The 13,482-nt window shown below is 44.2% G+C and overlaps 1 protein-coding gene across 2 annotated transcripts in view; it reads right to left on the reverse strand.

Annotated features, from left to right (window-relative positions):
• Nucleotides 1-6,043: 6,043 nt before the first annotated feature.
• Slc22a2 (solute carrier family 22 member 2) overlaps nt 6,044-13,482 on the reverse strand; it is a 32,073-nt gene continuing 24,634 nt past the window's right edge. Inside the window, exons 10-12 of one of the 2 annotated variants that reach the window (XM_051164481.1) lie at nt 13,138-13,237; nt 10,679-10,685; nt 6,044-6,408 (exon numbers count right to left, since the gene is read on the reverse strand). In XM_051164481.1, the coding sequence (XP_051020438.1) occupies nt 6,220-6,408; nt 10,679-10,685; nt 13,138-13,237 (296 nt within the window). In that variant the 3' untranslated portion in view covers nt 6,044-6,219. Of the gene's footprint in view, nt 6,415-10,678; nt 10,686-13,137; nt 13,238-13,482 lie in introns of both variants that reach the window. The other variant, XM_051164480.1, reaches the window with a different exon arrangement.

Below are 13,482 nucleotides of genomic sequence, written 5' to 3' on the forward strand. Positions count from 1 at the left end.
GGCCACTTGGCTTTAGCGGTACGCCCCTCTGGGATGCCTGAATCACGCCCCCTAGTGGAAGCTGACAGAGTTCCCTGGCGTCAACCTTAAAGGGGTCTGGAGCAGCCTTTGTCCTAAGTTGATCACTCCCAGGATCCCTGCCACAGGGAACAGTGATTCTCTTGTGTCCACAGCAGGAAATCTTTGTTTTAACAAGGATTTGAGCAGAGCGGTTGCTCGCCTCCGTGCCTGGCCTTTTCTGTGGATCCTGGGTTCTGCACTCAAGCCTCATGCTTGTCCGGTAAGTGCTTTGCAGACTGCGCATCTCCTCAGCCCGTGTATTTGTTCTTACAGCATCATTTCTAAGCGATGCCGCCTGCAGAAGAAGACCCAGAAACCCAGGCCTGGGAGACATCAGTCTAACCATGACACCGTACCTGGGTCTCCCATGTAATTGAATATTGGATCTTTTCTTGGACGACTGAAGGATATTGTAGGAAAACACCTGGGAATATTCGGTCTGGTGGAACCACCACATGATGCAGAAAACACCTTCCATTCTGCTGGAAGCTCGCTTTACAGCCAGCCTGGCCCCCAGCATGGCAGACAAAACAAACACATCTTACCGCAGCGTCTACCCCCCAAACCAGCTGTTAGAGGGCTTTGTAATGTTCATAGTCAGCTGTGGTCACTTGCATACTGCTTGCTGGTAAATGCTTGCTTTTTAAAAAGTCTTTTCTGGGCTAGTGGAATCCTCCTGTCATCTTTCTTGGCTTCACAGACGTGGTTGGGTTGCAGCACATAGAGGCCATGACCCTTGCTTTCTAAAAAAAAAAATGTGAGCCTCTGTTTCTGCGGAGAAAGCTGGAGAAGAAGCCTGCTACCCACAGTCACGTCTCAGTCCTTGTCTTTGTTGGGTGTGAAAGGATGAAAACAGGCACGGTCCATTTAATCAATTTGCTCTACAGCTTTTGGTGATTAGTGGATTATTGGGCCAAGTTAATCAGCACTGTTTCCAAACATGGCCAAACAATCCAGAGGCCTCAAGTAAATATTTCTGGGTTCCTTCTTCCAGATACGCTTTTGAGTTACGATGGTTCATTTGTTTCATCTGATAAGAACTTGGAAGATTATTCCTTGGTTAGTAGCCAAGTTGTTCTCTGTTAAGGAAAAGAACATTTTCCTTCAACAAAATGTGATGTGATGGCAATTACTCGCTGCAGTTATTTACTGGGCCAAATATGGGGGAAGGAAGACTCAGAATTACATATAAGCACAATGCTATGCACGCTGTAACGTGCATCCCTCAAAAATGATGCCTCAGAGGTCTGAACACCCAGGGAAGCTGTAATGGAAGAGTGTTTGTAAATGGCAGAACATAGAGCAAAATCCCCGATCTTCTTTTCTTTTGAAGTGTGTCATATTTTTCTGGGCATAGATTAATGAAACAGGAGGAATTCCACGTTTGGCAATGTGGGATAGAGATGAGAATGAACCATAAAACAAGAAAAACAGAGATAAAACACAGGAAAGGATAAAGTGCAAGACAAAGATGCAAAGAAAAAGCAGGAGAGGGTAACGAACTAGAAGCACCCTAGTGAGATTGATCAGTAAAAACAGAAATGTCACAAAGTAATAATGTCAGGTTGAGCGGGGGTGAAATCACAAATGTGGGAGACATTGAAAAGACAAGAGGCAGCATCCACGTGCTGATGCATCAGAATAATAGAACAGACAGATTCGTAGGGAATCTGACCAAGATAGGAGAAAGCTTGGGTCACATATAGTAATAAGTAAAATAGGTGTGACTCAGTGTTTCTGAGATGCAAGGAAACACTGGTGCTGTGGGTTGGACGTGGAAGCTTGGGTCCTAGTGTGACAGTGTCATCTTCTTCTCTTTCTCCTTCTTCTTTGAGACGCAGTCTCCAATTATACCACCACTGGGCACCCCAGACCCTAAAAAAATAGTTTAAAAAAATACGTGCATTATAGAAAATTGAGAAAACACCAAATTTGTGAAAGTTAAAAAAAAAAGATCCTTCTCTACAATTTAAGCCTATTTGTTTAAAAATTTTTTTCCTTTTTATTATTTTTCCTTTTTTACATAGACATTTATATTATTACACATATATACAGTAAACCACCTACAGCAAGAAGAGCCACAAGACAATCAGGAATTATAAAATTGTTACATTCATAGTGTTTTTGGCTATTTGTCTTTTAACCATTTGGACGAAACTGCTTCTAAAATGTCTTTCATCTTCCCTGCCTTCTAAGAGTTCGCTAAGCTCTCTAAGCATTGAGACCTGGTGGCATGCTCTCTGTTGTTTTGTGGGCCGATGGCACCATGTTGTGCTTTGAGATAGGAGAGCTGATGGTGACAGGACAGAAAAAGGCAGGACTGTCGCCCCTTACTGGGTATCTCTGGGCTGTAAGGGTTTGGGTTCATTTCTGGTTTGTCACTCTCACACATAGGATGCTTGCCTTGGAGTCCCCTTGACCTCTGTCAAACATCTGATCAGCCATCCTTCTCCCTCAAATCTCTTTCCTATTCATCCAGTCCTCTCCACCCACCCGCTCTGGACTGGGTCCAGGTGCCTTGCTGGAAAATCCCAAGAATTTTTAGCTAAGTGTCTGTTCTCCATGGAGCCTTGTCCCGGCTCTGCAGGCAGAACCCAGCTGTGACTTTGTGAATCCTGGACCCTTTTTCCTCCACCAGGAGCTTTGATCACACTGTGGTATCATTGCTTGCTTGCTTATTTCCTGTCTCTGTCTCCAGTGGAGACAAACTCTGTACCTAAATAGTCCGTCTTGTCTCAGTACCCAGTATGATGCAGCATTATTATTTAATAGCAAGGATTAACCTGTAGGGAAACTTAACAGAGCCCACCCCCTGGACCGCGGTTGTGGTTTAGTGTTACAATAGCATTGTGCAAGCACATAACATCCTGCTGTGCTGGGGTGGCTGGTCCCTGAGACTGTGAGACCTGGGCATTGAGGATTCTGTTTCACTCTTCCTAGTGTCTAGTTTTGGGTGTTTGTAACCTTTCTGGGGATGGGAGGGAACTTAGAAAACAGACAAGCAAAATTCAATCGCAGGTTTCCTCAGAATCTTCTTACCAATACACACAGGCAAGGAAACGCTGTCCCCATTGGCAGCAAACTTCTAAGGTGGAAATGTTCTCCCTAGGAAACCTTTAGGAGGGGGCTGGGGCTGTGGTTCAGTTGGTAGGCTGCTTGCCTAGCATGTACCAAGCTTTGGGGCTCCTAAACCAAATGTGGTGGCACATGCTTGTAATCTCAGCACGAGGGAGGTAGAGGCAGGAGGATCAGGAGTTCATAGCCATCCTCAGCTACATAGTGCATCCAGGGCTAGCCTAGGCTTCAAAATCAAAGCAGAACAAAATGAAGCCCCCCACCCCCGCCACTCCCATAGGATACCTGGTGAAATTGGACCCTAGAGAGAGAGTCTGAATGCCAACTCCACACGGCAGGTACCTGGTGTTGGATACCCATTGCTTTTTAGGAGTCTCTAGGCACAGGAGCCTGAGAAAACGTAAAGTCCTCGAACTCTGTATAGTGACCACTAGTTTCCATAGCACAGCTGTGTTCACTTAGAAGGTCAATGGCCTCACCCTGCACGTCACTCACAGCAGTGTCCTCCAGGTCCACATGTCACTCACAGCAGTGTCCTCCATGCCCACACGTCATTCACAGCAGTGTCCTCAGACTCTAGGTCATAGGTTGTGAATTTCTTGATGAGGACCCAAAGGGAGCTTGGTTGGTGTCCCAGGGAAAAGCCACGGATTATCTGGGGCAGGTGGGAATGAGGCAAGAGGAGAGGTGGCCAAGACAGGGCAGCTGCAGCCAGCAGCGGACATGTCAGTCTTTTGAGGCCCAGAGCTTGCAGGAAGATGTGCTGGCGAGAAAGCCCTCTGGTGAATGATTTGTCACGTCCCAGACACACCAGGGAATGGATAAAGAGAAGGGATATGGCTACCACCCAAGGCTAAAGGCCACCCAGCTGGAGCGATGTTGGTCATGGGCATGATCTTATAACCCATATTTCTGCCTCGAGGGAACATGGCAAGAGATCTGAAGGTCCAGGTAAGCACAAGACCCATCAATCTACTGGCCTCAGTGGAAGGAAGCTGCCAGGGTCAATGGAGGTCTCTCGGGCTGACACGAGTTGTTTTAAAGTCCTTGGGGATCAGAGGTCTTTGTTCAGACCTACTGACTGAGCCAAGGGAAACAGGTTTGGATACGTCATCATCATCATCATCATCGAGGCGTGGCGGATCAACTCGGTTTTGCTTACAATATTGGCACTGGGTTTAGAGAAACCCACACCGCCAGCTTGGACTTCATTACCCCAGGGATGATTCTTCTGTAAAGTCAGTGGGTGAGGCGGCATCTCCTAGTCAGGCAGCCACATGACAGTTCTCTTTCCACCTCCAGGCTGCCTAAGAGACATCTGCATTCACTCCAGAATCAGTTTCTCTCCCATGTTTGGTAATGAAACCACCTGACCTGACGCGTCCTGTAAGTAGCTCTTACATGCATGTAAGAATGAGTTCTGCTTTTGTGACAATTTTAATAATTGAAATGCCCTTAAAACACTAAGTAGATATACATCAATAGAAATGTGTGGTTGACTGTGTACACATAAGGTGCAAGCTTCTCTCAGGGTCTTTCTGTCATGGTGCACATGACTAGCTGTTAGGTTTTTCCCCTTTTGACCTCCCTCCAGTGATGGACCGTGACCTGGCATCCTGAACTCAAGGAAAGCAGAAAGTCTTTCTTCTGTAAGGTTTTTTGGTTTTTTGTTCTTGGTCACAGTGTTATTTTATCAATTTGATAAGTAAAAATGTCATTTCAGTTTTAATTTGTATTTCCATTTTGTAACTGGCTATTTCTTTTTTCTTTTTTCTTTCTTTCTTTCTTTTTTTTTTTTTTTGTTTTTTTTTCGAGACTGGGATTCTCTGTGTGGCTTGCCTGTCCTGGACTCACTTGTAGACCAGGCTGGCCTTGAATTCACGAAGATCCACCTGCCTCTGCTTCCCCAAGTGCTGGGATTAAAGGCATGCACTACCACCACCCAGCTGTAAGTGGCTATTTCTATGTTATCATTTTTGTGATTAAATGTTCCAGAAGTTACTTTATGTGCACAGGCATTTTGCTTCCTTGTGTGTCTATGTACACAGTGCATTTCCTTGTGCCTGTGGAGGCCACAAGAGGACATCAAATCTCCAGGGCCAGAAGTTAGAGAGGGTTGTTAGTAGCCATGGGTAAGGGGGGATCAAACCGGGGTCCTTACAAGATCAGCCAGTGCGCTTAACCTCTGATCAATCGGCTCAGCCCCTTTGTATTTGTTTTTCTTTTGTTGGCTGGTTGACTTGCAATTTGCCAAGTAAGCTTGGCTCGTTGACTGGTGAGCCCCAAGGACTTGCCTGTCTCTCCCTTCCCAGCTGAGATGACAAGAGTTCAGCACCCCCTTCCTTCCCCCTTGCCCCATCTTCCCCCACCCCCGACTCCTAGTCCCTTTCTTACATGGCCTGGGGATTAAGCTGAATGCTTCATGCTTGCAAGCTAAGCATCTTTACTGACTCAGCCATCCCCTGAGGCCTAGTATTTATCCTTTGAAAATGCATCTATTACATTACTTTGGTGAGATACTAATGCCACTTTTAAGACCCATTAAGATTTTGAGAAAAGTTTTATCACACTGAAAAGTTATCATGACTGATTCAGTAATGTCAGGAATGCTCCTCACTGCATGGTCACAGAAAGCATGCCCTTGTACTTATCTGCTAAATATAGGCAGGCTTGGTGATGGCTCAGCTTGCATTCTCATTCTTTTGTTTGGAGTTCTTTTCAAGTGTGATCCACATAGAAAACACCATATTTGAAATTCCATCACACTTATGATACTGAAAGGCTTCACTCCAGGTACTCGATGATGTATACTTTGAGTTTTTTATTTCTTAAAAAATACAATTTCTTCTTTCAAGTTTATCTTTATTCAGATTAAAAAATATTTGGTTGTCCTGGCCCACAGCCCCCTTGTACATTTTGGCTTGATTTTGTGATGGAGAAAGACACCAAATAAAGAAATGAAAAGATGAAAAGACAAATCCAGTAAACCAATGGCTGTTTCCTGGGAGTGTTGAGAGCATAGTGAGGTGGGAGACCCTGGCTGGTAGGTAGAGTTTGACACATCAGTGCAACAAACAGTGTGGGCTACAGCTCACTGCTGATGGAGTTCATGGGGAAGAGCACTTGGGTTGTGTAGGTTGAGAGGGGAGGGGAGCTCTGCCTCTGGCTTCGGAGTGAGCAAAGCCAGCTTCCACAGCACTTGCTTTTCCTCTTCAGCTTAGCTGAAGGTCTGCTTTCTTGACTTGGAGGTAAATTCTCTTTTCTTTCTTTTTTCTTGGCCTGCAATAGGGTATCAAATTAGACTGATGAGAAAGAAGTCAAGAGGAGCCATCAAATGGGTAATAAATAGATGAAACAAAACTTAAGTATAGGCTTTGTCCAAGATCACTTTTGTGATATCTTCAGAGTGATGATTTTCATGAAGAAAATGGGTAGAGTTTAGCGAATAACTCACAGAACAGGATGTTCCTAAGTTCACTCCCCAGTGTTTCACCTTCCTCTATAATAGAGCATGTAACTGAGGATTAAATAAAACTCTGCACAAATAAGTCTAAATCTAATGATATTTGGATCAGTTCTAACACAGAATTTAAGAGATTCTTTTCACCGATTTTTGTTTGTTTGTTTGTGAGTGAAGGCTGTGATTAGGACATTGTTCAGCTTTCTGAGTATCTCCTCTATGAAGATGGGGATATGCTGATAGTCTTTGGAGGAGAGCTATTCTCCTTCCTGAGCTGCTCCCTTTGCACATGTTCCTGTTTGTACTGAATCAGGCATGGGCTGCCCCAGCTCTCCAAGTTTACCCTCCATTTCCCCACATGGTCTCAGTTTCTGGACCAGTCCAATTTGAGATGCAGATAACAGAATCTCATCAATTCACCCAGCAGGGCTATTGGCCTCTCATGATGCAAGCAGGGAAACAAGCAAACCTACTCAGCTCCCAGAGTCTCCATGTCCAACAACAGAGCATCAGTGCTAGCAACAGCAATGGTGATAGGAGCATGAATGGCAGAAGCAGCAGCAGTATCAGCAACAACAGCAGCGTCAACAGCAGCAACAATGTCAGTGGCAGTACCAGCCTCAACAGCAATAATAAGGACGACAACAACATTGAGAGCAGTACTAATGTCAACAGTGGCAATAATAACAGCACTGAGAGCAGCAGTGTCAGCTACACCATGGACAACAATGGTAGTAACTGCATTGATGGCAGTGCCAATACTGATAATAACAACAGCAACAATACTAAAAACAATAGCAGGAGGGGTTGCAACAATAACAATAACAGCAAATGCTACAGTAACAGCAGCAACAACAATAACTGTAGCAACAGCCACAGTAACAGCAACAGTGACAGCAGAAAAAACAATAGTAACTGCAACAACAGCAACATCAGTAGTAGCAACAGTAACTGCATCAGTAGTAACAGTAATAGAAACAACAGCAACTGTGACAGCAGCAAAATCAACAGCAGCAACAATAACTTCAACAACAATAAAAACAGTAACAGTAACAATAAAAGCAGCAATAGTAACAGCAACAATAGCAACAGCAAAAGAAACAACAACAACAGAAACAACAGCAACAGTAACAGCAGCAACAGTAGCAACAGCAGCAACAGGAACAGTAGCAACAGTGAAAGCAGCAACAGTAGCAGTGGCATCAGCAACAGGAACAGGAACAGAAGCAACAGTAACAACAGCAATAGTAATAGCAGCAACAGGAACAGTAACAGTTATAGCAGTAACAGCAGCAACAGCAACAGTAATGGTAGCAATAGCAACAGTAACATTAACAATAGTAACAGTAACATCAGCAACAACAATAACATCAGCAAGAGTAACAACAGCAACAGTGACAGCAGCTACAGAAACAGCAGCAACAGCAACAGTAACAGTAACAGCAGCAACAGCAACAGTAACAGTAACAGCAGCAACAGGAGCAACAGCAACAGTAACAACAGCAACAGTAACAGCAGCAACAGAAACAGCAGCAACAGTAACAGTAACAGTAACAGCAGCAACAGCAACAGTAACAACAGCAACAGTAACAGCAAAAAAAGTAACAACAGCAACAGTAACATCAACAACAGTAACAGTAGCAAGAGTAACAGCAGCAATAACATCAGCAACAGCAACAACAGCAACAGTAACAGTAGCAACAGTAGCAATAATAGTAGCAACAGTAACAATAGCCACAGTAACAGTAGCCACAGTAAAAGCAACAACAGCAACAGTAACAGCAGCAACTATAACAGCAGCAACAGTAGCAACAGCAACAGTAACAATAGCAATAGTAATAGCAGCAACAGCAGCAAAAGTAGCAATAGCAACAGTAACAGCAGCAACAGTAACAACAGTAATAGTAACAGCAGCAACAGTAACAGCAATAACAATAGCAACAGTAACAGTAACAGCAGCAACAATAACAACAGCAACAGTAATATCAGCAGCAGTAACAATAGCAATAGTAACAGCAGCAACAATAACAGCAGCAACAGTAACAACAGCCTCAGGAACAGTAGCAACCGTAACAGTAGCAACAGTAAAAGCAGCAACAGCAACAGCAGCAACAGTAGCAACAGTAACAGTAATAGCAGTAACAATAACAGTAACAACAGCAACAGTAACAGAAGCAACAATAGTAACAGTAACAGCAGCAACAGCAACAGTAACAGGAGCAACAAGAGCAGCAACAGTAACAGCAGCAACAGCAACAGTAAGAACAGCAACAGTAACAGCAGCAACAGCAACAATAACAGGAACAGCAACAGTAACAGCAGCAACATCAGGATTAACAGCAGAAACAGTACCAGTAACAACAGCAATAGTAACAGCAGCAACAGCAAGAGCAACAGTAACAACAGCAATAGCAATAGTAAGAACAGCAACAGTAACAGCAGCAAGAACAGCAGCAACAATAACAGGAACAGCAACAGTAACAGCAACAGTAACAGCAGCAACAACAGCAGCAACAATAACAGGAACAGCAACAGTAACAGCAACAGTAACAGCAGCAACAACAGCAGCAACAATAACAGGAACAGCAACAGTAACAGCAACAGTAACAGCAGCAACATCAACATTAACAGCAGAAACAGTAACAGTAACAGCAGCAGTAGTAACAGCAGCAACAGCAAGAGCAACAGCAGCAACAGTAACAACAGCAACAGCAGCAAGAGTAGCAACAGCAACAGCAACAACAGCAATGGTAACTAACAGCAGCAGCAGCAACAACAGTAAGAACAACAACAGCAAGTGTAACAGTAACAGCAACAGAAGTAACAGCAACAGTAGCAGCAAGAGTAACTGCAACAACAGCTACAGCAGTAGTAGCAGCAATAGCAGCAGCAGCAACAACATCAGCATAAAAAACAGCACTAACCACAATAACAACAGTACAAACAAGTCTCAGCAGAAACAGCATTGTTTTCAGCAACACTAGTAACTGTTGCATTAGCACCAGAAGCAATAACAGCAGCAGCAGTGGCAACAATAACTTGGTTATAACAGGAGCAGAAGCAATGATAACATCATCAACAGCAGCAGCACCAATAGCAATAATTAGAGCACTAGCTGCATTATCAACAGCAACAATAACGTCAACATTGGCAGCAATAACAATAAGAGCAACAGCAACTGCAACAATAACATCAACAGCTGCAGCCACAGCATTCTCACCAAAAGAAATAGCTGCATTAGCATCAGTAACAATAGGAGCAGTAGTAACAACACCAGGAGCTGCTGCAGCTGCAGCAATGACACAGATCAGTAACAATATCAAGAGCAATAGCAACAGTAGCATTAGCAACAAGAATATCAGTAACAATGGCAGCCAGCTTCAGCAGTAAGACGAGCAACAGTTGCACCAGCAACAGCAGCAGTGGTATCATCGACTATAGCAGCAACAGTAATAGAGACATTAAGACCAGCAGCAACAGTGGCCGCAACAACAGCAGCATTAACAATGGCAGCTGTGTCAACTGTAACATCAACGGCTATGGGAGCATCAGCAAAAATGCAGCAATCCCAGCAAGAACAAATAGCACAATGTGAGAAACACCAAAGCAACCTCTTCAACACAAGCACCAAGAACATCAGCAGGCATGTTGACTGACACTGCCTGAATGCCTGGCACTGCACACACGTGGAGCTGCCTTGTCCTGAGTGTGAGCAACCCTCTTAGGATAAGGGGAGCCTATGGCTGGCACAAATGGCACCATAGCTTTGTCCCTAACTGATTATGTGACAAAGTTGTCTATGTCTGTGTTCTTTTCAGTTTCAATGGGGATAAGGGTAAGACCCATTTTGTAGGGCTGTCATGAGTGTTTGGTGAGGAAAGCATTGGAACGCACTAGCTGAGAGAGCTAAAACAGGTTTCCTGCCCCCACATCATTTCCAGAAAGAGGCGGGCCTAGAAGACAAGGTGCAGACAGGTCAGGCAGGCTGTATTTGTAACTAGGTAGACTTAGAAACTTTGCTGCCTGCCACTGGTAGCAGCTGAGGAAAAGCCTGGAAGGACTTTGACTAGTATACGGTAGGACTCTGGGACTTATTCTGCTAATGCGTGACAGCTCTAGGAATGTGACTATGTTCAGGATGGAGTCTCCGTCCTCCAGCAGTGAGGATACCATGCATAGGAAGATGCCTTCAGACAGGACAGGCTGCTTTAGCTTAGGTGCTTCGAATGCAAATAATCATGAGAACCAGACAGTAATAGAAGTGGTCCAGGCCCAGAACAATAGGAAATGGGGGGCTGTGGTCTATCACAAAAGGTTTCCTCTCCAAAGAATGGAACCATTATCCAGGAGCTCCCACAAATTGCCAACAAGAGGAAACAGTGTTCCCACATCTGGTTCTTAATCACAGATTCTGGAAGTTTAGCTTACATGACATTTTTCACTTCAGAAATGATCTGAGGAGAAAGGCAGGATGGGGGATGGGAGGGGGGAGGTGAGAGGGAGGGACTGGGAGAAGAGAAGGGATGGGAAGATGCAATTGGGATGTAAAGTAAATAAAAAATAATAATAAAACAAAAGAAAAGATCATGTGGTCAGAAAAAGAACTGTGTCCCATGGCTGCTTATGTGTGACAATTGGCTCAGCTGAGGCCTGCGCTCTCAGCTTTATTAAATTGATAACTTTTGCCTCTATACATACACAAATGAGCCCTTCGCATAAAGTTTCTCTTCAGCATGTCTGAGCTGCTAGCATCATTCTGGATCATGAACAAGTGAAGTACTGGCTATGTGAACACAAGCACAGTGCTATCTGGGCAGTCTAAAGGTGACTGAGGTGTCAGTGAAGGGTCTAATGGGGGGGGGTAGCATATACAATGTGGATGCACCAGGCAAAGGAAAGATTGATGTCATGAGTGTGACAGAGACAAGCATGCAAGTTTTTATAATGGCAGTCAGAGAATCAAACAACACAAAACCATATATAGATATGGATTCTTCTTTCTGGAATTTTCCATTTAATATTTCCAAACTGCCACAGAAGCCGAGAAACCACAGGTTATTGAAAGAATGGAAATAAAAAGCACAGATAAGGGAGATTACTTGAATATTTCTATATTCTTGTCATTTTATTTTCAATACTATTTTATATTTGTTTGTCTATGTATTTATATTGTATTGACCCAAATGGCAGAATGAATAATTTTCTATGCCTTGTTTTTGTCATGCCCAACTCACGAGATCCCCAAGACCACCAGAGACTGGCTGGATGCAATTCATATAGGGCCTTTTATTGAACAAGCTCCGGAGCTTGGACTGACAGTTCCCCAGTAACTGGAGGAAAGTATTGCCCTGTCTCCTTGGGGTCCAGGGCTTATAAAGGCAAAAACTGCCAGCAGGACTTTCCAAGCCTTGGAGTTACATGATTGGGTAAGGGGCTTACTGGAAAGCTGGCCTTAAAGCTGGTTGAGGTAGAGGGCTTGGGGGGCTTGTGCTAAGCCACAAGGGGAGAATTTTATCTATTTGACATTGTGGTCTTGCCCCACTTGCACCCGACTGGCTGGCCTCAGGTGCATGTTTCTGGGAGCTGTTACCAGGTGGACTTTTGTGGATTTTTTGAGAACTTGGGAGAAGGGGGAGTTAACCCTGGGGACAAGATGGAGGCAGCCTGGTACAAAATGGTATCTGTTTGGTCCCCACATTTTCTATCTAATAATGTATTTTTGAGAACTTTTCTTATCAGTTGATATAAAGCTGTTTTATTCTTTTTAGTGGCTATAAGTGCTTTGCTGTATGGCATATAATAATTTATTCAGCTGGATTCTCCACTGAAGGGAAATGCTAGGTCTGGGCCAGCCCTCATTCTTCTCGTTGTGAAGGAGGTGGGACTTACATTCAGGTATGTGTGAGCAATTTTACTTTCCTTTCTGCTGAGTCAGTGGTGCCAGCCCCTTCCTGTCCCTTGCTTTTGGGCAGAAGTTCTCATGTTTTTTGTTTTTTTTCAAGAGGGGTTTCTCTGTGTAGCCCTGGCTGTCCTTGAACTCACTCTGTAGAACAGGCTGGTCTTGAGCACAAAGCGATGTACCCTCCTCTGCCTCTGGAGCGCTGGATGAAAGGCCTGCACCACCACCATCTAGCTCCTGTGGTTTTGTTAGAGTATTCCACGTACACTCAGAGAGCCAGCCCTTCGTATACTTCTGAACACTTTGTCCACGTTTACCAGTGATGACAGCGTTTCACTCCAACTTTCATTTTTTTGCTGTGAATGCAGAAAGACTAATTTTTCTCCTAAAGGCTCCTGGAATTTTTTCCCCCCACATTTAGACAGACCTTGCCCATTATGAAGGTATGTTATAACCGATCCTCCTATGGCATTTCCACTAATTTTTTTTTTTTTTTGGTCTCTTTTTGGTGTTTAACGCTTTGATATAGTCTGCCTCGATCCCATGGTATGAGATATGGATTCAACCTAATCTCTCTCCACAGTTGGATCCAGAATTGTCCCTAAACGTCTAGGGAGGAGTTCACTCAAGGGAGGCTTCCCACCTCTGCATGTTCTCCGCGTCGTCAATGGTCTCAGGCAGAGCCTTCCCCTTGGTCTCAGGTAGCAACAGCACGAGAGCCCCAGCGACAAGGCCAACCACAGCTAAGACACAGATGAGAATCACGTCAAAAACCAGAAAGGCATTCGCTATAATTAGGGCTCCCCTTGTTTCCCCCTCGCTTTTGGGGGATATGTTTTCCCATTCTTATTTATAGACGCCTTTGCCATCTTTCAACACCCTATTTTCCATCATAAATAACGTACCCAATGCCAAACACCATTGAGTTACAATTCCTTTTAGGGAAATGAAATACTTAACATTTTGAGTCAAGGTTATTCTAGGCTAT

Source organism: Acomys russatus, chromosome 21 (genome assembly GCF_903995435.1).
Source record: "Acomys russatus chromosome 21, mAcoRus1.1, whole genome shotgun sequence".
Classification (NCBI taxonomy): domain Eukaryota; kingdom Metazoa; phylum Chordata; class Mammalia; order Rodentia; family Muridae; genus Acomys; species Acomys russatus.